This window comes from Panicum virgatum, chromosome 1K, assembly GCF_016808335.1.
Source record: "Panicum virgatum strain AP13 chromosome 1K, P.virgatum_v5, whole genome shotgun sequence".
NCBI lineage: Eukaryota > Viridiplantae > Streptophyta > Magnoliopsida > Poales > Poaceae > Panicum > Panicum virgatum.
In genome coordinates this window covers 46012256-46038359 of record NC_053136.1, presented here as the reverse complement: position 1 = coordinate 46038359, position 26104 = coordinate 46012256, and the positions used below count along the sequence as shown (strand labels likewise).

Below are 26104 nucleotides of genomic sequence, written 5' to 3'. Positions count from 1 at the left end.
TTGATAATTATTATCTCGTCATAGGTTAATTAGACTCAAAAGATTCGTCTCGCAAATTATAGACAAACTGTATAATTAGTTATTTTTGTTTACCAACATTTAATACTTTATGCATGTGTTGAAAGATTTGATGTGACGGAGAATCTTATAAAGTTTTGAAATTTTAAAGGCAACTAAACAGGCCCTAGGATTAGGAGCTGAGTTGTATTGGAAGCGGCGACTCCAAGTCCAAGCCGCCCGAACCGAGATCGTGCGCGAGACGTCGTCCTCTGGAGCTTGACTATTTGACCCGAACATTCTCTCCCTGGAAACAAAAGGTTGACTTGGTATGCTACTGTGCCCCTCGCCTAGTGCTGTGGTGCATGATGGGTCAGTGGCTCGGTAGATGCCCGTCACGGTCATGACCGGATCAACGCCACGTCCCCGTCGCGTCACCGCCCGCAGCGCTGTAGGCGGACATCACACCACGTTCCTTCCTCATGTCGTCCGGGTGCGCCCGAGCACCCCACGGATGTCACGCGCAGTGCACACGTACCAGTATAGGCCATGGTACAATGTGCGAGGACGATGACGCGACCATCACCAACGACTCACCAAACCACCGCCAGTCCGCCACCACCGCACGTTGGGTCGGACCCATCCACCCAGGCGTGCGTACACCGCTGCAAGCAGCGGAAGCGCCATTTATATGACGCCGAGCTCGAGGGCGTTCGTAGTCTATGACCATCATCGTCCATCATCTCGACGGCCACGACTTCAAACTTCAGCTGCAACCGCACCAAAACTGCATTCAAAGTGAGCAGTGGCGACGGGGTCAAAACACGGATGCTCAGTTCTAGGAGCTCAGTCGGTAACAACCAACACGGTGGGATGTGAGGTGCGAGGATCAGGCGCATTCACACCTCCACCAGGCTCCGGCCGGAAAGGCGGATGGGAACAAAAGATTAGAAGGTTCGTCGAGCCAAAATGCTTTACAACATGTAGTCATTAAGTTGAAGAAAAACGAAACGGGAGTGTCACGTTGTAATGGTTGGTCAATTGCGATGGAGTTCTGAAATATATGCGAGCTGCGGTCACCACACTATCCTTGTGCTAAATTTGGTAGGTTCAAAAAGAGAGAATAAATAAACTGAAAACTAGGCTGTCGTTATCGTCGTTGAAGCTTCTCCATCTTTCTGTGTAACGATCACTCCAGTATATGTTACTCACTCGGCCTTCTGAGCCTTCGGCTTCCTTGCTGGCTTGAAAACGTTGCCCAGCAGGAGGCATACAATGGGAACAATCGTGCCAACATAATATACACTCTGGTAGGATGCCAAGGTTTCCTTGAAGCTCAGTACCTTCACAAACAAAATTAAAACAGCATGTTAAGTATCAGGCTGTGCTACACAAAAGGAAGTGATACAGACATCGATTCCTCACTGCGGTCGAGGGAGTGGGTGCAAAATTTCTTCATTAAGATGTGGAAACTGGAAACTAACTAGATTAAAAGCAGCATTATTTAAACTGATGTCCACATTTGTTAAAAGTTGTTGCCCCCCTCTACTAACGACCATTCTATCATCTAAAGGAAATATATAACCAAAGATACCCGGGGAACTTCCTCTTATCTATGTCTGGTTATTGTTACAACGATGCGAAAACGAAGCTAAAGCAAAATCATACGTGCATCAGAGGTAAGGACCATAACATTAGGTCAGAATTTTACGAAAGAATCTTTTGCTCAAAATTCATATAGAGAAGCACCATTGTGTTCAGACTTCCGACATGATATAAAACAAACTAGAGCCTGATTTAAAGGCTTGGAACTGACCTGGAACCCAATGCACGAGTAGTTAAGCACCAACAATGTATAAGCAAAATTTAGAAAAGCCAGGATACTGCGGAGGACTGAATTGCTCACTGCTTGCTGCCATCTGTATATAACTGCATTGAAAGAAAGGAAAACATTCAAATTACAAGCTCAAAACACACCTCCAAAAATGGGCTTAGCAAAAGCAAACCCAACAGTAATGGGATTGAGAGGTACCTCGTGAACCATTTATCATCAATGCTGATTGGACAAAGAATATGATATACCCAGGGTACAGTCCCTGTAGAATGGGAATATCAGATAGAAGGACAAATCGGTGTGGGTAATATGAAAGGTGTGAATTGCGACAATACAAGCTTGGTTGGAATATCTCTAAAGAGATAGATTTGGATAGGAGCGCTTGGAGACTAGCTATCAATGTGCCTGAACTTTGAACTTATTTCTTTCGGGTTTCATCTCTAGCCTACCCCAACTTGCTTGGGAAAAAAGGCTATGTTGTTGTTGTTGTTGTTGTTGTTGTTGTTGTTGTTGTAAGGAAGATCATAAATATCATTAAGGAAGATCATCAATACACCAAGTGTCAAACAAATTCATGATCATTAAGCTAAGAGAAATTTACCATTGTCACACGTGGACTCTACATGGCAAGTTGGATACTAAGACATCAGGACAGTAGTGGATCTAATTTCAAAAAGTAACTCCTAGCTTAATTAGAAACTTTGGGTCCAACTAACATCAGGTTGCTCTATGACATGACAAAAAGTACAAGCTACAATCACCACAAACTACATACAAAGGAGGTGAGAGGAAATATATAACTCACATGCCAGATGGCACTGACTGTCTGTGTACCCAACAACTGAAGGAAACCAGGTTTCTTTCCTTTCTGAATTAGCCTTTCATAGACGTCTGAAACAATTGCAGGAAACATAAAAGTTAGTCTTATGTAATGAATAATATACTGTAGTTTTTAATGAATGCAAGGAAAGTCCATGGATCTTGTATGGCACAAATCACATAACTAAGTTAAATTTCTACGTGAATAAGCAGTGTTTATATTCTCTCCCAAACCCTGCACAAATCAAGGTTTCTGCCTTCATGGAAGTGATACAGGGAGGTCGTTGCCGTGATTTATAATGGCAGGCTTGAATGTAAGTTTAGTAAACTCTTGCCGTGTGTCGTTGCATGCAAACCAGACTCTCGATTCCTTTGAGATTATGCTTTTCACCTGTGCGTGGTGGTGGTTTTTTTTTTTGGGGGGGTGGGGGGGGGGGTGACTAGAGTTTAAAAAAAAAAGAGAGAGGCCTTTCTATCATCCAACAAAGCAAGTTAACAGAGTCGGTGATGTAATTGATTTTATCAAGAAACAGAACTTACAGTATCGTAGCCATGTGCTCACTTGAACATTCCACACAAGGGGCAACTGAACTGCACTTCCAGCTAGTTCGACACCTAATACATCAACATTTTTTGAACGATCCCACTTGGCTTTTGGGGGAGAAGACGCTGACCAACCAGTAAATCCCAGACCAGATATAATAATTGCAGCTTCTGAAATTGACCATATAAAATAATATTTCCAACGAGCGGTAAAGCCTGACATGTACTGGTAGAAGAGCCGGTGCCAGAAACCCCATTCATAATAAAGGGGCTCACTAAACCGCGAGAGTGGAAATTTAGGCGACAGGTATAAATATAACCCCATGCATATACCAGCCTGAACTATAGCACGCAAAGTAGGTAACAATGGTGAAGGAGTTGAGCTAGCCCATATCTGCAAAAGATCAATGAACATCAGAATGAGGCAAAAGATAGCATTACCCGCACAAAAGTTGATGGAGGCCACTTACTCCTTTCCTTTCAGTCCAATCAAGATAATCTTTCATCTCATACACCGGTCCAGCAAAGTGACTCCCCCAGCAGAGGCAGTAACCAAAATATTCAATAAGAGAAGGAAGCTTAGTCAATCGGTACTTTTTCTGAGACTCACGTAAACCCTCTTCCTTCAAGATGCCATCACTGTAGTTTATTGCGCACGAAATGACTTTCAGCGTCAAAACCATTAAAGCACCTGCGTTGCACAGACAAATTATAAAAGGGTATGCTATTTTTCCTACACATATATGGCACAAAGAACTGTTATAGACACAAACATATGAACAAGTTGATGAACGGGCAAACCAAAGGAACATGTACTTGCTTCCATTCAGTTTATGTTTTGCTTCCATTCAGTTTATGTTATTACAACTATCTTTGCCTCTATATAGCCATTATTGCAACACTTTGCTTATGCTTCTACTAAACGTGTAGTATGAACTAATCCTTGCCTCTTACAAAAATGAAAACAATGTTCTCAGTTGTCACTATCCGATGATAACAATATCCTGACACAACACTGTTAACTATCAGCAGCACGATACAAAGAAACGAATTGAGATCCTCGATATAACTATAGGGGGGTTTGAAAGCCTTGAAATCCTTTTCTTTTTTGCAAGTATTTCATATATGCATGAACAATGCTCCAGAAAACTGCACAGCAAACGCTATCTTTACTATGTGAAGTACAAACAGCAATAGATATACCAGTTGCGTCAATGCCTCCTTCCTTCCATGCATCTCCGCTCATGTAGTACACATGACTAGTAATAAGAACAAAACATGTCAGGGCTTTTGAATGTGTTAATTATTATGCAATATGGTCACCATTGACCATCAAAAAAAATATCCTAGTTTCATGTCAAACATTATCTAACTTAGAATAGAAAAGGTACCGACATATTACATCATGGCCAAGTTTTTACTTAGTAAGATCAAAGCTTAAAACCAAATGCACCCATATCAGAAGCCCCTTCCAAACCCCATAGTGGTTACACTTTCTTGTATCTCCAACCAGGCAACCACAGATGACTGACTCACCTCACTTTTCAAAAAATTTGCATATGACACAAGGGGATTTAAAGGATAGGACTACAGTAGCAAACACAATATGAGAAAAGGAGAAGATTAATTGGCGGTATATAATTTTATTGTATACTACAACCATGCAAGTAAAACTACATGTCATAGCAAGGTTGGGCACAAAAAAGGGTAGATATTCATACCATAGTCTCAACTCTCAAGAAAGATACTCAGCTAAGTTGGCCCAGTTACTAGGTTAGGATAGAGGCTGGCAAGACGACAATATAACATTTCAGGGAAATAATATATGGTGCTTTAGTCTGACACAGGTTATGCCATCAGAAGTGTTGTTGCTATGAAAACAGGACCTGCATCTTACCTAAATAATGGCTTATGTGGCAATAGTAAATGAGGTACGAGGGCCTGCCACACGGCTTCAATTTTGGACCGTAGTAGGCCCACTAAAAGGGTACTGTAGTATTCACCCCCCCCCCCTCCACACCAAAAGAAAACACAGCATGCAAGAAGAGAACTAAAAAAAAGTCCCATATTAGGCGTAACATCCACGTAGTTACTCCCTCCGTCCCAGTTTAACCGCATTTCTACCATTCAAAAAATGTCCCATATTAACTGCACTCCTCCGTGCTCAGCCTATGTTTGCTTTGGGCCGCGCGGCGATGCATAAACGTGGCAGGTTTGGCCCACCATTTGTCAAATAAAAAATCTCGCGGCCGCAGCACCAGGAGAGAGCCTCGCGGCCGATCCGGACCGTCCACCTCCCGGCCACCCCTCCGACCCTGCTGCCACGTCGCACGGGCCGCCGGCCGCCTCCAGAGGTGGTAGAAAAAAACTATTGGAAAAAGGATACTCCGTAGATCGAGAGAGAGAGACTGGTTCTCACCAGGTCTGGCAGAGGCAGCCGACTACCTGCTGTACCCTACGTTATATAGGGGTAGTAACGTCATTTTCTATGAATACTAAGTTTGCTATTCAAATTCTACAATTGCACTTAAAGTGGGACAGAGGGAGTACATAATACACATGTTAAGGCCTTCAATACCGTTAGAAATGTTTGTTTGCTCAGAATGGTATGCCAGCTGTTTTGGTCTGATTCGCTATCCCAAATCCTGGATTACACCATATTAGCCTAAATTTTATTGACGATCCAAGTTAATCAAATCTGTTGGCATGGCACAATTTTTTTAAGAGGATAGAGGACAAGGGGGTGCCAATCAATGATAACGAAATTAGGATTCACCTGTGCCCACAAACTCAGACTTCACTGGATGTGGGTGGTACAGTGCAGTGACGACCCCTACATTATAACTACAAGTGGGTTTGGATTAATCAGGTTATAAAATTCATTATATTAAAAATAGATAAAACAGCAACAATATCATTCCAGGATAGTTTAGTTATGAAAAAGGTTGAAATACAGAATTGATGCGTCTAACCTAAAAATTGTGACTTAATTCAAACTGAAATATGGCTACTGTAGTTATATTCTAGCCATTCTCTCACACCAATACAGCATGCTCCTAAATTTCCATGCCACTTTGACTTGCAATGTTGCATTTTGTTAAGCCTGCCATGGACAGTCCCATCTCACGGCATCAGGTAAAACAACATCATCTCACAGCGATTCCTTGCGTATCCACGACTCTAGCTTTTAAACACAAATACGCACTACAACAGCAAACCATCCAAATTAAACATTCTGCTTATTTGTTGGAGTGGATTCTTCAGCCGTATTGAAAAATAAGAAGGGAAATCCTCAGAAGATGTAGTGTTACAATTTATTCTTTCTTCTCTCTTGGTTTAACCAAACAAAGTTCATATTAACTGAACTCCTCGTGGTGAATCATAAATACAATCTTGGTATAATATTTACTCACCATACAAACCAAAACTACTGGAGCTGGTGATTAATAGGGATTGAAACAATAGCAAAAACCAGGAAGCGCAGATGAAAAGGCCATTTATCCATGCAAACGTTCCATTGAGTAAACCGACGGGTACAGAGGCATATACATGAATTAACAGCATCCCGATCATAACTTACAACTACTGATAGATTAAAAGCCATGTAATACAAAAAATTAACAAGCTCATGCTAAGACTTGCTGTAACGGAAACCATATAAGTGAGACCTAAGAACACAATTGTCTGGATGGAATACTCAAGAACTGCTTGCAGTTAATACAGCGTAAATCACACATAACTGGCAACAAAATCAGAGGTCTGCTAAGGGAACAAATCTATGTATATAAGGGCTCCACAATTTTCTAGTAGGATGCTAATCTTAACTCAAAGCCCTCGGAACAGTCACCTTGCTCTTAAATCAATACATTACCAGCAGGGATGCATAGAGCTCTACACTCTACAGTACACAACCTAGTTTCCCCAGCTAAATTTTCAGATTTGGCTCCATGTCTGAAACAAAACCACATAAGATGGGTTCAAACCACATATTGATGGGTTACTGGTCAAATCTTAATACAGGGTTTAGATTGTATATGGATAAACAATCGAATGAGAAGATGCAATTCATGCGCAGTTAACATCTACTGTTCAACACTGCCAAACTTTTAACAGAGGGTTTGGATGGAATCACAACATGCACTCCTTGCAGCAGTATGAACTTCTATTGTAAGCCACTGCCACATTTTGCCGTCCACTAGTTCACAAGAAAAATAATTAAACTATTCGAACCTATTCACTGCAAACAATAAGAGATCCCCTATCCACAAGTTTGCAGGCATAGAGGCAAATTGGTATATAGTTAATGCAAGGCCACAGTTCGCCCCCTTCAAAAATCTTACACAAAGCAGGACCACAAGACCCCAGAAGAATGAATGGAACGCTCACTAGTCGAGTACGAAACATTCCAATGCTGGCGGCACCACACTCCCATGCTTCCTCGGCAATTACTCAAGTTCTCATCCGAATAAACTGCAATCAGTGTGATTTTCCTGCTCGGTCCTACTCAAATTTCAACATACAAGTACGGATCCCTGCTCCCAATCAGCGTGAAATAAGCCCTGCTATTAACCCGCAGGGTAGTGGAGACAGAGGAAGGAAGGGAGAGTTTCACCATGCGATGAGGAAGCCGAAGGCGCCGAGGAAGGTGATGAGCCCGGCGCGGCGGCGGCAGAGGAGCATGGCGAGGTAGCCGAGCGCCATGGGCGCGACGAAGAGGAGGTTAGACGTGGCCCCGAAGGAGAGGTAGGAGAGCGCGGCGCCGGTGAGCCCCGCGTAGAGGTGCCGCCCCGTGGCGCCGGGCACCGCGCGCCACAGGAGGCCCGTCGGGATGGTGGCCGCGAAGCAGAGCAGGAAGCGGAGCACGGGCACCGACACGCCAATCGACGCCGCCATCGCCTCCATCTCCGGCCCCATCGTCGCCGCCGCCGCCGCCGCCGAGCGTCGAGGCGGCCAGATGCGGTGCGGGCGATAGAAAACAGAGGACGATTTGGTCCGCTTGCTCGCGTTCGGATGCGAGCTCCGAATGGTGGCGTGTGTATATGGTGCGGCAGAGGCAGGGATGCTGCAGGCAGTTTTGCGGAAAAGCCCCTTCCGTTTCCGGTTAATCAAATTTTGTGAAAGAGGGTAAATCGCTCCGTGTTTGCCCTTAATTGAGCCTTGACTTAAAAGCATGGTCCGCCCGGGACCTGGAGGCGTCGACACGATGCCGGCAATCTTGTCCTTATCGCTTGTTACAAGTGAATTTCCTCATACTCCCCAGCATACTAGATCCTTTTTATGCTCTTTGGGCTGCTGGCGTGAGATGAAGGGAAACTCATGGCACATGCAAACGGATTTAGTTGAAAATATTCTTTGACGCTCCGGCATATATAAGAATATTCTCTTTGACGCTCCGGCATATATAAGAATATTCTCTTTGAACTTTTTACGGGATAAATGCTTTTCCAGTAACCAGATGCTCCAACGTAACAATAATCGATGGTCACCAAGACTTCCATTACTTACCGTTATTTTCCACAAGTTTAGATGTGTGGTTCCATTACCACACTCAAGTGTAGTGCAGTGTGTTGTGTGTAATACTACTCTCTCCATTCAAATTATATCCCCTGGTTGATTTGTATCACCTATTCTGCTACCCTAGACTTCTGGATTTAAGTTACAATCCCTCCATTCGAATTATATCATATTCCGTAATTTGACTAATATTTACTTAAATCACAGTTGTAAAGATTCGCATTTTTCATCTTTTTCTAGTAGGAATTGATTTTTCATTAATTGCTGACACACTGTAAGCAGCAATTTAGAAGTAGTACGTTCCGAAATATATATGCCTTAAAAACAGAGGGAGTAGCTGAGGATCCTTGCACGCAAGCGAGTGCATAAAGAACTAGAGATTGCTTATCCGTCGGGAACAGAGCGGCCCCGTGGTCTGCAGACACGGTCACGAGCGCCAGATCGTGGTGGTTTGTAGAGCACATCGCTCTATCGAGATAACGCCAGGACCTGTTCCTCCAGATCGAGTGAAAACCAGACATGGATCATCGGGAACATCGACGGGGGGTCGTCCATCGCTGTCATCGCCGCTGTAACCTGCAAACGGTTTCCGTAACACCAAACGGAGTACGGGGAGCGATTACTAGCATCATCAGCTGCAACCTGTGGTGCCTCCATGCTCCAGAAGGTCAGATGAGGAATAGCAAGGACCGGAAAAAAAAAAGAGTTAAAGGGCACGCGCCCGTGGAGAAAGGAGCGCTCCAGCGGTTCGCGAATTCTTCGGGACCGGAGGGGCGTTTCTCCAACCTCGCCGTTTCCGTGAGGAGCTGTCCGCCGTGCTAGCGGCGCACGGCGCAGGGAAAGCGTGGAGGTGAGGAGACAGATCGCTTGTGGAGTTGTCCCCGGCGGCCGGCGGGGTCAGAACTCGGAAGGCGCGATCGGATCCAGCGGCTGAGCGATTGAATGCTCGCGGCCGCGTCCAAAATGAATTTAACTCCGCCGCGCACACGGGCACGGCTCGCACGGCGCGACCTGATCCATCCAACAACTCCGGAGGCGGGGCCCCGAGCGACGAACAGCGCGCACCACCAGGGTTTTCAGATTTCATGGTAGCAGCTGTAGGCTGTAGTAGGTGAGGCGCGCCCAGTGCCGTGCGCCGGTACAGTACGACGACCACCTTGCAAAATGGTTTCTCCGGGACCCTCCTCGCCTCCTCCAGTCCTCCTCCCGGTGCTTGCGAATCGTGTCCCGGACGTGAGGTGAGGTGACGTTTGGCCACGGATAAACACCGGACACCACGTTGATTAGTAGCTCTGATTTGGTTAAGTTGAATGACAGAAGCCTTTTTTTCATTAGTAATCCCAGCAACTTTAGTTTCCAGAGGTATATATGGGCGGATCCAGCGTGAGCAAGGGGCTGGAGCCCCCTACCTTTATCATGCATGTGGTGTGCAGCAAGATGACTTCGGGCAGCCTTTGGGGGGACACCGCAACGGTCAGGCCTACTACTGCGGTGAGCCGGTGAGAAGGCCAAAGATCCGCGCTGCCACGGTCGGCGCGCCGTGGAAGTTGTGGGTACTAAGGGTAAGGGACGTAGGGTTTAAGTCCGCAGGCCAATGGAGTAAGTAGAATGAGAATTTTGCAGGCAAAACAGGCCATTTTCCTTAAGAAAAAGATAGCTGGTTGCAAGATGTATCGATCTAGTCAGAAAAATCAATGCATTCTTCAAAACTATGTAGAACTGGTGCCGACAGTTCATCACGAAAGAAAGAATTCACAGAGCGAGGAATCTTTCGAAACTGCAAAGGCACATGGATGCTTTGCGCTTTTGTTGGGCAGCGGATTCGCATATCAGGCAGAGTGGGTTGGGGTTATGAAAGCTATCGCTATAGCACACTCCAATGGCTGGAAATACCTCTGGATCGAGTCAAATTCTACATATGTTGTTTTTTATTAATATTAATAAGTCAATGGCATCTAGATAAATTGCTTACTCTTGCTGTGACTAATAGTTGGCCTATTCGCCAACTCGATGTAAATAATGCGATCTTCTCGAATGTGTAGAACCGACTTTGAAACCCGCATCCTCGCTGAGTACCTATGTACTTTCTTCAAAGAAGAATCAGTGTTTTTGTTCTCGTTATTTCCAAGTAGGAAAGTCCTTTCGATTCAATCCATTCTTTTGTGAACTATTCAACAATTAGTGGGTTTGTACTACAATTCATTTCTTATCGGACCATATCCTTCATTGTTAGCTGTGTAGGTTTCTCCACGGAAAGAAGAAAAAGTGGCTGCTCACAAGGAGGTAGGTGGAGTAAAAGTAAAAGTGACCGAGATGCAAGGGAAAATTTTTTGTTTCACATTTCCAGAAATACCACCTATTTGTTCGTTTACCAGGTTCGACACGAAATCATAAATAAGCTCCACGTCTTTATTATGGTCGTTTCATTCTGTTCCTGCTTATAAAAGGTCAAGCGGATGAGAAGAAAGAAAGTTATGTGACACAAGAATAGATCACTGATACGAACATGGCCGAAACATGATCACTCCGAGCAAACCTTGAAAAAAGATAGCTGGTGAGGCAAAAAGATAGAAATTTTGACACGCACGCATCACAAAAGTGTTGTTCCCTCTAGCTTGAGGCAGGGACATAAGCAAAAGAAAAGAAAGACTATATTCACATCAAGATGCACAAATATTTGCACATCCTGATGCCCTATAAAAAATAAATGAAATAAATAAGTTTTGTTAAATAACAAAAGGTTATCTTAAATATTCACCGATAGGATGCACATATTTTTGTGTAGATAAAATATGAAAATTATTGATGTATGAGATACACATATTTGTATCCATCCAAAAATGTCCACACAAACGTTGTGATGCACTTTGTTTCTATAAACCATGTAATAGATTACTTATTGTTCAAGATGCACATTTGATTTGATTCCCTATAAATAATAGTTAATAAAAATAACCAAAATATGATGGATGAGATGCACATATTTCTGCAAATAAGAATTATTAAATTATTAAACATATGAGATGCACACAAATTATTGAACATATATTGTAAAAATAAAAATTATTAAATTATTAAAAAAACTCAATTGTGTTTATTGTTGAAGTTGCCCACAAATTTTCACTTCAAAAAAAAGACACACATAAATTTGAACATTCTAATTTGACACCACAATAAATAAATAACATTAGTATGCTTCTGCATATAATAGAAATTACAAATAATAGATGCACATATTTTTGTGTGGATAAAAGTTATCAAAATTATTAGACATATGAGATAGATACGCATTGAGAAATACATAGCAAAATATTACGACGCGCAAAAAAAATGCATAGTACTGTTGTTCAACATATTGAACTGTACATGTAAAATACTCCAGATAATTTAGAGTGAAGACTAAAGAGTTCTCCAGATAATTTAATTAAAATATCTTATCACTCGCTTTAGGCCCTGTTTAGTTTCCACCCCATAAACCCGTAAACGCAAAAAAAAACGTCACATCAAATGTTTCGACACATACATGGAGTACTAAATGAAGTCTATTTATAAAACTTTTTGCATGGATGGGCTATAAAACCATCCGCTAATTATGGATTAATTAGCATCATTAGATTCGTCTCGCGATTTACAACCCATCTGTGTAAAAATTTTTGTAAATAGACTTTATTTAGTACTTCAAATTATCAAGATTCAAAAAAATTTTGTTTCAACTAAACAGAGCCTATGCATCTTTGACAGCTAAGCTCTAAAGGTCATCATTACTTTCTTGCACGGTCTCCGATGAACCTCCACTCGCTGGTGTGTGATTTAGTTTTGCGGCTTGCATTTTCTATTGGGGAGGGAGGGAAGGGGTGGGTGCTGGTCCGCTGGAGTAGGATCGAACGGCTACGCAGATACAGTAGGAGCCGGGACACATGAATTCCCAAGTTGGTTTAGCCCTACGGTGTGCCACTGCTAGCGCCACCACTTGGACTGCCGTTGAGGAGACCGGCCGGTGGACGTGTCACGTGTGGCGCGTCCCACCCCACGTTTCGCGTCCTTCTTCAGTTCTTCCAAAGAGCAAGCAACTCCTCCGGCAGATTCTCCATCTCGGCGCGGGCACAGCTCGGAGCTGGATTGGTGTCGCCGCCGGCACCGTAGAAGAACACACGATGCGTGAAAACGGTGCACAGGCTGGTGCACTAAACGGGCTGACCGTGCGGCTCTTTAGCCCGGAGGCCCAGAATCAAATACTCTCCACCTCGCCGGCCTATCTCCTCTCTGGCTCTTCAAAAAAAAAAATTATTTCATCGCACAAGTCCTATTAATTATTTTTTATTTCAAAATAATTTTTTTGCAAACAAATTTTTTATTGCTAGAACAATTAAAAAATTATTTTGAAATAAAAAAAATGTTTCGGAATAAATTTGACTAAATTATATATGTGGACCAGTTTATTGAACTAGTTTAAACCCAAAACAAAGAACTGAAGTTGGAGGAGAGTGGGAGGAGAGACTGGTGCGAGCCCCCCTGCGGTCTGCAGGAATGATGTGGGTGAGCGGCTGAGCGCGGATTCAGAGTTCGGACTCCAGATCTGCTCAAACGCTCAGCTGGTAATCCAATCCATCCATGCTTCCAGGCCTGTGGTGCCTCCAGGCTCCGATCAGCACCAATGACTGCAAGTACGCAAAACTTATATGTACTCGTACTCAAGATAAGCACCAAATAAGGTCAGGATGAATTCTGAAAGAACGCAAGGCGCCGTATGTATTCAAAAGCCTATGTTCAGACTGCACAAGTTGTTCTTTTCAAATAAAAAATAAAAAATAAAAAAAGACTGCACAAGTTGCCTTTTAACACATCGAATACATAATTTGCTCGAACAGAAGAAACTGAGCAGAAGCCGAGCACAAGCTGTGCCTGCACAAAAATCGACTTTACCATCTGAAGACACTGATAACCAATCCAGCTCGCCAGACATCAGTTTAGTGATGAAAATTAGAGATGCAGGTGGCATCTACCGCCTCTTTTGAACTAATACTGCGCACTCAATGTCTCAAGTCTCACTTCATTTGACCTGTTCCTAAACTCCCCTATTCTCCACTTGTTTCACTAACACTACAAAGAATACAGGAAAGATCTTACATTCATGTAAAACTCTCAGAATGAAGGAGGGAAACAAAAAAGGAGAGAATGTACAATGGGCTTTCAGGTAAGAATGGCCAGGTAAAAGTCTAGCCATTCACATTTGAATTGCCTCTTGTTTCATCTTGCTGGAGGTGTAAGGCCAACTCCACTGAACTACGTGCAGACTATGTTCGCCTTTTCAGGCTTGTAGCCTTTAGGATATATAAATACTGAATCAACGCACACGCCGCCTTTCGTGTGGGTGCAATCGATCTGCATCATCGAGAACTTGAGTTTCATGGACTCATCAGAGTTTGATACGACAAAATCACCGACATGGTAAAGCTTCCAGCCTCCCTGTTCGTGTAGATGCAGGTAATACTCGGATGTTGCCTGTTGCTCATCAGAGGTTGAGAGCTGGAACCGTGTGGGCGTGACATCCCACCCATGGACGTGCTCTGTTGCACAAAGCAGACGACCCATGCGCCTATAGGGTCGCCCCAGGTGAAGATGGAAAAAAAGGCTGTAGGAGCCAGCAGGAAAGCAGAACTCAAGCTCCCCATCCACCTCAAGCCACCAAATTTGCTGAAGGTAGGCAACACTATGGAATCTGCAGTACCATAAAGAAACAACTCATCAGTCCAACATTCACTAGAAATCTGCAAAAGACAGGTAAAGTTTGTAATAAAAAATGATCTGAAAAAAGAACTTGCGTGCGGTTGCCAAGTTTTTCATTTTCCTAGATATATCAAGAAGTTGCCAGAAGGGCGGGCCTGGTGCAGCGGTAGAGCCTACCGTCTGTAACCGGAAGGTCCCGGGTTCGAGCCCCAGCCTCTACACATTTGTGTGGGTAAGGCTTGCTTAAAGACAACCCTTCCCCAGACCCCGCACAGTGCGGGAAGCCTACGGCACTGGGTACGCCCTTTTTATATCAAGAAGTTGCCAAGAAATGCAGCAGCAAACACATGGAAGAAAGATTCTCTATATTGGAAGCCTCACGCTGCTTGTTATGACCGGCGTTCAGTACGCCAGGAGGAGGCCCGTTAGTGGCTAGGCGCAGGAGATTAGATGGGCTTGGCCCAGTTATTTGCCTTGTTCCTTTATAAACATTGTAACGTACTTGATTTGGATTAAGCAAGAGCATCATATTGCTCGGCTTCCCTGAGGGAACCGGGAACCCTAAACCTAGTCGCCCCTGTCTCCCTCTCCTCGCGCGACCACGGCGCCCAAGAGCCGTAGGGCACGCATCCAACTCCGGCCATCCCCCTCCCACGCCTACAACCTATGCCCTCGCCATGGTAGGAACTCGGTTCCTATCACTGCTAAAACCAAGAAACACCAAAGTATCTCGACTGGAGTACTCGGTAGTCCTTTACAACACAGGCACTCTCAAGAAATATATAGTTAGATGGCAGGTCAGCTAGAAAGATTTAATGGAAAGAAGATACCAATAGAAAAAATGAGGCAGCGATATGAGTTGCCACAAATTTAAAAAGAGGAAAGCACAAACAGCTTTTGTCGTGGTGCTGCAAACCACGGCCGGGTGGCGGAAGGCACCCGCCCTAGCCCAGAGGGTGTGTACTCGGGGGTTAGCTAGTCTTAGATCAATCTTCCTCAAGAACACGATGAACACAGCAGGATTTAGAGTGGTTCGGGCCGCCGGAGCGTAATACCCTACGTCCACTGGGAGATGTATTGTCTTGGTTGTGTGAATGAACCTATCCTCTGCTGGCCTTGGCTCTTGCCCAGCCTGAGGTTTTCTAGCGGCGCTCCCTCCTTTTATAGATCAAGGGGGAGCGGATACATAGGACGTCGATGCCCCGACAGGTGGGCCCAACGTGAATGCGGCTACAGTGGTAGCGAATCTTTCCTTCGATATGCGTACTGCTGCTCTCCTGTCACAGGGGTCTTCTCTTGTTCCGTCAGCTAGGTGCCCGTTGGAGTAGCGTAGCTTGCGGCGTGGCCTGCTGAGGCTATTATGTAGCGTCATAATGGGTGAAGCCGAGCCGTCGTATCCGACTGTTACGGCAGACTGGCAGACGCGGCATGGGCGGCGCCATCGGCTCCACTGCCTTGGTAATACGCGATCAATAGTGCCCCCTGGTCAGTCAAACGCCTCGGCTTCCACTATATCAAAGTGGACGTCCACCTACCGCAATAAATGCGAAGGTAGGTGGACCTCAATATGGAGACCAAGGGCCTCAATATGGAGACCAAGGGCCTCATACACGTGTCGGCCCCGGACCACCCTGAGGCGGGGCGTCCAAACTTTCCCTTGGAGAGGGGTCCGGTTGCTATCCAGGACCCTATGAGGGGTCCGGGACCCCGCGGGGGCCCGGATTCCTTGGGAGGTCCGGAGCCCTGGTTGCTTGCGCTTGAGCGCCTGTTTTTCCTGGGACACGTGGCGTTCCCAGACCTTCCCCGGCCGTGGAACAGGTCCGGACCTTTGTCGGGAGGACAGGACTTCGGACTGCAGGGGTCCGGCTGTTTGGTTGTAGTCAAGGATGACTACAAAGGCTCTTGCCTAGTCACAGCAAGAGGGGGTACCCCAGTCCTGGGGTACCGACGGTAACTGACAAAAGCTGCCCCGTGCCCAGAGGCAGCAGATCCCGCCTCAACCACTCGCACTTAATGCGGGTGGGTGATGGAGCTTCCAGCGGAAGGCTGGCGCCCGCGCCCGCGTCTGCGTGACGTGGCGGCTCCGGACCCCACCCGAGCAGCTTGCTGAGCCGAGAGCTCACGGGGGTCCGGGATGGCACGTGGAGGTCCCGGACCTGCCTGCGGGAGTCCGGATGGCACGTGGAGGTCCCGGACCCGCCTGCGGGGGTCCGGGTCCGCGGCCACAGGTGCTGAGCATTTCCACCTCTGGGACACGTGGTGACACCGGACCCGTCCCCAAACGGGAAGCGGGTCCGGGACCGTTGGTCCGGTGAGATGGAGTCGGAACCCAGGAGTCCGGCTGCTCAGCTCCTTAGGGCGTAGTTACGGATAACTACGCGAGTCTTGGCACAGTAGGAGTGGGTACCCCAGTTGTAGGGTACCGACAGTGGCCCCCGGGCCCGCCTCGGGAGAGGCAACGAACCCGCAGGTGGGGCCACTACTGTGAGCAACTTGGCTGCTTCTGGCACCCAGCGGTGCGCGCCGCAAGGGTCTTGCCCTGCATCGTCCATCCCTTGGGTCACCTGCTGCATCATCACGTTTGGACCTGCACATGACTCAAGGTAGATGCTTAGTAGCGTGCCCACGGGTCCCAAATCCTGTTGGCTGTAATCCTTTGAGATGGATAGCTAGGTTCAGTGAACGAAGCTCAAGGGGCCGGCCTTTAGGTTAAGAGAAAGTCCGGACCTCCAGGTTCCCAGTCCTAGGTACTACGGCACTCATTCACAGGAGGTGGTGCGTGCAGGCTTAGGGTACGGAACCAGGCTAAGCGGCTACACGGCTCCGGACCTCCCCGGAGAATGAGTGCGCTTCCCTGAACCTGCAGGTTCCCAGGGGTCCGAACCCCTCTCTTCCATGAGGGGTCTCGAGCTAAGTCACTAACTAGCCAACTCAATTCGGACCACAATCACCGCACAAGAGTAAGAAGCCACGTGGGGGTTAGCGCAAACAGAATGCGTAGATCGAAATTGGAATGTAACATCCTTAGAGGCGAACTGAGAATAAACTTTTCCTTTATAACTAGATGTACATGAGATGTGCGATGTAAGCCAGAACACGGGTTTATGAGGCCGGAGCTGTCCGGACCTCCGGGCCCCCAGTCTTAGGTACTACGGTACTCACCCTAGGGAGGTAGAGCATGCAGGCTTAGGGTACGGAACCAGGCTAAGCGGCTACACGGCTCCGGACCTCCCCGGAGGGTGAATACGCTTCCCTGAACCTGGTTCGCAGAGGTCCGGACCCCTCCACGGGGGAGGCTCACCGGACTGGACCACACGGAAGTACTACATAGTTACAAAGGAAAAGATTTTATTCCCTGCTGGGCCTCTAAGAGTAGGACTTACAGAGATGTAGAGTCGGGGGTACGACCGGAGTCGGCTTTCCGCCGGAGAGAGCCACTAGAGCCGGCTTTCCGCCGGAGCGGGCTTGGTGCGACCGGAGTCGGCTTTCCGCCGGAGCGGGCTTGGTGCGACCGGAGTCGGCAGTCCGCCGGAGCGGGCTTGGTGCGACCGGAGTCGGCTTTCCGCCGGAGCGGGCTTCCTCTCATGAGTGAGGTATGCTGTGAGCTGGGATTTGTCGCTCCGCCGCTCGCAGCTTGTGAGGGGGCCCTTGACGGGTGCCCTGACTCTTGCCGGCGGGCGGCGCGCGCCGCCGCCAACGGTGGCTGCTCCACAAGCACAGTTGCCCCTGGAGCAGGAACGCGAGAGGCATGTGGCGTGGAGGACGCCACCCCCTCCGTCATCTCCACGTCGTCCACGCGAACCATGGGGACGAAGAAGATGATGAAATGCGACCAGCTAGCGCCCCTACCTGGCGCGCCAAATGTCGTGGTGCTGCAAACCACGGCCGGGTGGCGGAAGGCACCCGCCCTAGCCCAGAGGGTGTGTACTCGGGGGTTAGCTAGTCTTAGATCAATCTTCCTCAAGAACACGATGAACACAGCAGGATTTAGAGTGGTTCGGGCCGCCGGAGCGTAATACCCTACGTCCACTGGGAGATGTATTGTCTTGGTTGTGTGAATGAACCTATCCTCTGCTGGCCTTGGCTCTTGCCCAGCCTGAGGTTTTCTAGCGGCGCTCCCTCCTTTTATAGATCAAGGGGGAGCGGATACATAGGACGTCGATGCCCCGACAGGTGGGCCCAACGTGAATGCGGCTACAGTGGTAGCGAATCTTTCCTTCGATATGCGTACTGCTGCTCTCCTGTCACAGGGGTCTTCTCTTGTTCCGTCAGCTAGGTGCCCGTTGGAGTAGCGTAGCTTGCGGCGTGGCCTGCTGAGGCTATTATGTAGCGTCATAATGGGTGAAGCCGAGCCGTCGTATCCGACTGTTACGGCAGACTGGCAGACGCGGCATGGGCGGCGCCATCGGCTCCACTGCCTTGGTAATACGCGATCAATAGTGCCCCCTGGTCAGTCAAACGCCTCGGCTTCCACTATATCAAAGTGGACGTCCACCTACCGCAATAAATGCGAAGGTAGGTGGACCTCAATATGGAGACCAAGGGCCTCAATATGGAGACCAAGGGCCTCATACACGTGTCGGCCCCGGACCACCCTGAGGCGGGGCGTCCAAACTTTCCCTTGGAGAGGGGTCCGGTTGCTATCCAGGACCCTATGAGGGGTCCGGGACCCCGCGGGGGCCCGGATTCCTTGGGAGGTCCGGAGCCCTGGTTGCTTGCGCTTGAGCGCCTGTTTTTCCTGGGACACGTGGCGTTCCCAGACCTTCCCCGGCCGTGGAACAGGTCCGGACCTTTGTCGGGAGGACAGGACTTCGGACTGCAGGGGTCCGGCTGTTTGGTTGTAGTCAAGGATGACTACAAAGGCTCTTGCCTAGTCACAGCAAGAGGGGGTACCCCAGTCCTGGGGTACCGACGGTAACTGACAAAAGCTGCCCCGTGCCCAGAGGCAGCAGATCCCGCCTCAACCACTCGCACTTAATGCGGGTGGGTGATGGAGCTTCCAGCGGAAGGCTGGCGCCCGCGCCCGCGTCTGCGTGACGTGGCGGCTCCGGACCCCACCCGAGCAGCTTGCTGAGCCGAGAGCTCACGGGGGTCCGGGATGGCACGTGGAGGTCCCGGACCTGCCTGCGGGAGTCCGGATGGCACGTGGAGGTCCCGGACCCGCCTGCGGGGGTCCGGGTCCGCGGCCACAGGTGCTGAGCATTTCCACCTCTGGGACACGTGGTGACACCGGACCCGTCCCCAAACGGGAAGCGGGTCCGGGACCGTTGGTCCGGTGAGATGGAGTCGGAACCCAGGAGTCCGGCTGCTCAGCTCCTTAGGGCGTAGTTACGGATAACTACGCGAGTCTTGGCACAGTAGGAGTGGGTACCCCAGTTGTAGGGTACCGACAGCTTTATATGCCACTGAAATTATTTGATCTGACACATCCTGAGTTCAGGATCATGAACCATAATGAATGGGTTCTTTATATTATTTCAAATGACCTAAAGGCTAAATCATACAATTGTAAGTTCCTTTCCTATATGATCTATAAAAATGGAAATTGCAAACAACTGTTTGTTCTTCAAAAACGCTTAAGGATTTGTTTTTGTTGTTGTTCAATATAGAATAATTGCATGACAACAACGTGTAATCAAATGAACTATCCACTTGCTTGGACTTTAAAGAAGTCATATGTGTTAGAATTTAGGTCAAAGAAACTATTTTCATTCTCACATATTACTGGCTGACGAATGACTTTGACCAATCAAAAGTTTTGCACCCTCACAAAAACTACAAAAACTGATCATAAGAGACCAATTCGAAGAAAAACTATCACAATCAATTAACCAAAAGAATTTGCAGTATTTGGTAAACATAAAGCTAACTCTGCATTTTCTCTGGTTGGCCTCATGAACATGCCAGGGAGTCAAGAAATGTATCTCCCAAGTCCATGAACAAACATAGGGTAACGGAGGGGCGAATGGGAAGAAGGGTCTTTCTTGTAAGCCAGGTATACCAGAAACTTGGTAACTTAACCAAAAACAAATCATATTAGACAAGAGTAAATAATAAACATATCACATTACGTGTGTGAGCATTTTCTGGTTAAGTCACAATCGGTTCACACTGCACAGTGTAACTTAAAATAAAAATCATGTGAGTAAGAAGAGTTTGACAGACTTTCTAGCAATAGTGTTACAAAACCTGAATTAGATTTAGAATTGGAAGTGGTTGCAGAAATGACAACTGTAATGGGATTCATTCATCAAAGAGAAGATATAAAAAATAACATTCTTAAATAAAAAAAAGGTACCTTGATTCCTCTGTGGCGATGTGGCTCCAGTACCTCCGATCATCGATACCGGTAATAGTCATTGCCTTTGATGATATACTGATGCAAAGACCTCCCTTGTTCTTCAGAATCCAAAATTCCTGCAATCGAAAGCATGAATGCCTTTTAAGCAAAACAAATAATTTAAGCAAACAGAAGGCCAAGCACAGAACCGCATCCAGTCCCGATAGCAGATAGTCCTAACAAACAAGCATAATACCTCCAAAGAAGAAAAATCAAATGAGCTACCTTTCTGCCAGCGTCAAAGAGGGTGGGTCGGCACAGGCGCGCGTAAATATCCTTCTTGGTCGCCGCTAGGGAGAAACGCTTGCCATTGCCATCTCCATCGCCACCGCCCTCGTCATCGGCGGCCGCGGCTAGGGCCGCAAGGTAGCGGTAGTTGGCGGGGAGCTTGACGGCCCAGACGCAGTCCGCGGAGGCCGCGCCGCGGAAGGCGCGGTTGAGGCGGGCGACCTGGCAGATCTCCGGCGGGTCGAGGTAGAGCAGCACCGCCGCCACGCAGCTCTCCGGCATGTCGCCGAGGGACGTCTCCCCCCACTCCCCGTCCGCGCCCAGGATGCTCGACCCCGCCCCCATCCACGGCCCAATCGCCGCCTTGGAGAAGGATCCAATTGGGGGATGCGAAAGACCGAGTTCTTCAGGATCACTCTTCGGAGGCACACGATCGAAGCTTCGAGGAAGTCCCGGGCAGTTCACCTCCGGGACGGCGCCAACCCCAACCCGTGCGAGTGAGCCTTCTCGCGCGGATAACTGCCGCCTTCCTTGCGAATTCGGCTACCACACCTTCTCGGCTGGAGAAGAAACCTAAGATTTGCGCCGCCCTTCAAGATAAGAACCGAACAAGTGTAGCAAATAAACCGCCAATTCGCCTTCTATGCAGGTGGGCGCGGCTGCGCGAGGCAAGAAGCTCTCATGCGCAGGGAGCTGGATGGCTCCCGAATTGAACCCGAAGCACCGCCGATTCGATCGAGAGCTCAAAAATCCTGCCCCCTGTCCGCCTCAAAGCGCGCAAGAACGATCCCCAAATGCTTCGAATGCCAGCAGTTTGCCCTCCATTCGAGAACTCAGATGCTCAAACTAGACCTCTAATTGAGAATTGTATTGCTTCCTACCATGATCTTTTCTTGAAATGGAACGGGGATGCGCTGGGAGGAGGCACGGAGATTTTTCAGAGTGCCTTTTAAAGGAGAAAGGCGACTCGGTCCTTTCCTCTCGCTCTCCCGTGTCTGCTGCCGGTGTAGACACAGACCATACGGTAGGTAGCGGACACCTAACTGACCGTATAAAATACTACTCATCTCTATTACTACTTGGTTAAGGATACTGGATACAGTAGCAGCAGATAATGTTGGATAATTGTGCGTTCATGTGCACGAGTATGTTTGCCTGTGAGGTGATCTGGCAGGATCACGTATGGATAATTCTGGCACATTTTTTTTGATAAAATTCATAGTAATAAATATTGTACTTTTTAATGCGCATAAAGGATAGCTAAAATGCTTTTACCAGGACAAAGTTGCACATATTTTGTTGTCAATGAGCATATCATTTATATACAAATAAAAGTATAGATCGTTAATTTATGGAACAAACTCAGAAAAATTGGTGAGTTGAGAACCTAAACTGGGATAGTTGCGCCCACTTTGCCTAGCCGATCCAAACATATCGATTTTAGGTTCAGCTTTTAACAATCCAAACGACATGCCAACTTTTATAATGTGAGTGGATCTAAAGGGACATTAGATCGACACTGATTTTGTTCCTAATCTCTAAATGATCTGGCCTTTGAACCCGGCCTATGCTTCAAAAGAACCTCACAACGAGTCGGGATGCAAGGGTTCGGAGTTTTTTCCGTGGTCGAAAGAAGCCATATTGTTTCCTTTTAATAAAAAATGGTGGGGTCCGTTCAACTCGGCCGCATTTTTTAATGTTTATTCGTGGACCGCTCTTTGCTATTTTCTTTAAAAAAATCTTAACTGGTTGAATTAGATGAATTTTGGGTTTAGATGATGGCCAAAAGAAATCAAAACTTACATGGAAAACCATGAGACGGCAACCCTCGCCAGCAATGATGAAATATTGAAACGGTTTTACCCCAATGTTTGGTGTTAAACTGACGCGCAAGCTCACCGGGCGGGCTTGAGGGACACAGGAGTAGTCGAGGACACACAACGCTGAGAGTAACCACCCAACGGTATCAAAACGGAGGATTAAGCGTGACAGCTCGGTAAGGAAAACGTTTGGATTGGCCGGAATAATAAACTAGCCGGCCTCAGCCAATGGCTGGTCGGTACGTGTTTGCTAGAATGCTTTGGGAGGTCGCTTTTCGTCGACCCCCTTTTTCCAGGGGGCGCATGTGTTCGGCCTAGCCTTGCCGGTTACGAGCGAGGTGCGTGTTGCACACGACGGTGCAGAACGAAAAGCAACAGGTTTGTCTGGTTCTACGAGGTGAAGGTTTCAACGTTCAGGGACGAGACTTGGAGAAATCGAGTGGGCTATCGTGTCCCCGTGCAGTAACGGACGGAGGCAAGTCTACGGATACCAGTTTGTTTTAGAGGGAGGGAACCGAACAGACTTGCGTTTGTTTGTTTGCTTGCTTCGCTTTTCAGACTCGTAGTTTCCTATAGCTTTTAGCAGTAACATCGAAATCGAACGACCAGCAACATGCTGATTTCCTGGGTGGAACGCTGGCCACATCCGTGCACTGCGTGTGGTGCAAGTATGTTGTGTGTGAACACTCCCGATCGATACGTCCCGCATATATCTAAACTTTTAAGGAGGACTTTGCAGCTATTACCAAGTATGGATCAATAGATGGCCGGGACGATATTGCACTCATACCTGCCTCAAACTAATAAGAAGTTGGCCGGGATCGATTGGTAGAGGGGCGCCGGTTGTGTTGTGCCCACGACAAGACCGCGAATTCCTCACGGCCGGGGATCGCTTGCACTCTTCTGTGACTTCTAGCAACTACTTCTTCCGTTCCAAATTATAGATTGCTTGATTTTTCTAAAATTCAAATTTGACCACTTATTTTATTAAAAAAATATATGCAAAATTAGCTATATTTTAGTTATTTTTGAAAAATTTATATTGATAATAAAGCAAGTCCCAGCAAAATAATTTTTTTAATAAAATGAGTGATCACATTTGATATTAAAAAGTCAAATGACCGATAATTTGAAACGGATGGTTTAGGTAGGTGAGCAAGTCCACATGCATCCTCGCTCGTCCTCTGTAAGCTTGAGAGGAACCCGTGATTCCTCCCCGTCTAAATTTTCTGGAGCGTTGATTTTAATTGAGAGTGCTTTATTTAATTAGGGGCAGTTTAGTTAATTTACCATCAGCATAAATACGTCTTGTTCCTCCCTGACCGGTTAGCCTGCGTGCGGGCTTTTGCCCGGCGGCAGCGGCGGCGACGACTTACACATGGACCTCCCCGGCGGCGGCGGCCTGCGCACTGCCTTTCCCTCATGTAGAGATGGCAGCGGATCGGGTTCGGTGCGGGTATCCGCGGGTTTCGGATTTGGTGCTGGTTTTTCGCCCACGGTTTTCAGGTTCGGGTTCGGTTTCGGGTTTTGGTTTCCACCCGTGGATATCCAATGGATATCCGAAATAAATTATTTGGAATTAAAACTCATGTTTTATAATATGTTAATGATAATTTGTTTAATTAGACTATTAAATTTATTGAAAGTTGAGTCATGAAAATATTTATTATTTGTTGCATCTTGTTTATTCATGTGAATATGTGTATATTTATCTGCGGGTTTCGGGTATCCATTCGGGTTTCGGGTATCCGCGGGTTTGGTTTTGGTGATGGATTTCCACTCGAATCGGTTTCGGGTTCGGGTTCGGGTTTCGATTTCGGGTTTCGGTTTTGGGTGCACGGAGACTCCACCCGATCCGAACCCGACCCGTTGCCATCCTTACCCCATGGCCACCCACGCACAGCTCTTCCACCGTTCCACGGCGGCGGTGGCCTGCGCGCTAACCTCCCTCGACCGGCCATCACCTTCGGCCTTCGGGGACGTCGACGATCCCGCCATCTAGCTCGTCCACCAGCCACACACTTCGGCACATGGTTGCCCCAGTGCCCACCCGCCGCCACTCATAGCCCTGCTAATGGGTTGGAACCCGCACCATACCCAACTCCACCCAAAATTAACATATTTAGATACCCAACCCCACCCAACCCAATTAGTTAATTTCTCAACTCTAACCAACCCGCCCCATTATAAGCGGGTAACCCATAAAAACCCATGGGTTCTACTATGCAGAGTAATTTAGTGGTTCTACACTTAATGTGTGGATCACATATATGTCTAGCCACACTAATTTGCACAGAGTATCTGTCAGTCATATTGACTCATCTTTAAAAATTTCAGTCAATTTCGATAAAATTTTATAGTGTGAACGCGAGGTTTTAATTCCAGGGTCCGAGTCTTGATGTGGAGCCCACGTGTAGTTCTAGCCACGCTACTTTGCACAGAGTAGCTGCCAGTCGTACTGAGTCATCTTCAACAAATTTCAGTCAATTTCGATAAAATTTTATAGTGTGAACGCGAGATTTTAATTCTAAGGTCCGGCTCTTGATGTGGAGCCCACGTGTAATTCTAGCAACGCTGCTTTGCACAGAGTAGCTGCCAGTCGTACTGAGTCATCTCCAACAAATTTCAGTCAATTTCGATAAAATTTTATAGTGTGAACGCGAGGTTTTAATTCTAAGGTCCGGCTCTTGATGTGGAGCCCACATGTAGTTCTAGCCACGCTGCTTTGCACAGAGTAGCTGCCAGTTGTACTGAGTCATCTCCAACAAATTTCAGTCAATTTCGATAAAATTTTATAGTGTGAACGCGAGATTTTAATTCCAGGGTCCGGCTCTTCATGTGGGGCCCACAGGTAGTTCTAGCCACACTGCTTTGCACAAAATAGCTGCCAGTCGTACTGAGTCATCTCCAACAAAATTCAGTCAATTTCGATAAAATTTTCTGATACAAACACGTGGTTTTAATTTCAGAGTCCAGCTCTCACGTGGGACCCACATTTATATATAGTTGTACTATTTTGTAAAAAGTATCCATTTCAACCCACCCCAACCCGCCTCAACCCGCATTTATATAGAACCCGCCCCGACCCACCCCATTAACTAATACAACCCATTTTAAATCATCCAAACACACTCCATTTCAAAACCCACCCCATAAAACTCATTTCAACCCAACCCATTAGCAGGCCTAGCGCGTACTGTTCACCGCCCACATGATACTGTGGACGAGTTCACCTGTCACCGGAGACGCCGCCACTCGCACCTAGGGGTGGTAATGGGCCAT

General features: G+C 47.1%; 2 protein-coding genes across 2 annotated transcripts; both read right to left on the bottom strand.

Moving 5' to 3' along the window:
* Positions 1-931: 931 nt before the first annotated feature.
* LOC120712456 (lysophospholipid acyltransferase 1-like) lies at positions 932-8432 on the bottom strand. The gene is made up of 8 exons (XM_039998245.1): positions 7806-8432; positions 4397-4452; positions 3664-3884; positions 3191-3587; positions 2637-2722; positions 2030-2093; positions 1814-1926; positions 932-1340 (listed from the first exon to the last, which is right to left on the bottom strand). The coding sequence occupies exons 1-8, from the start codon at positions 8363-8365 to the stop codon at positions 1206-1208; spliced, it is 1632 nt and encodes a 543-aa protein (XP_039854179.1). The 5' UTR covers positions 8366-8432; the 3' UTR covers positions 932-1205.
* A 5150-nt stretch (positions 8433-13582) lies between these two features.
* Positions 13583-22023, bottom strand: LOC120712448 (F-box protein PP2-A13-like). Its single transcript, XM_039998235.1, has 3 exons — positions 21000-22023; positions 20733-20851; positions 13583-14426 (listed from the first exon to the last, which is right to left on the bottom strand). Exons 1-3 carry the CDS (start codon positions 21345-21347, stop codon positions 13991-13993), a joined length of 903 nt encoding a protein of 300 aa, XP_039854169.1. The 5' UTR covers positions 21348-22023; the 3' UTR covers positions 13583-13990.
* Positions 22024-26104: the final 4081 nt, after the last annotated feature.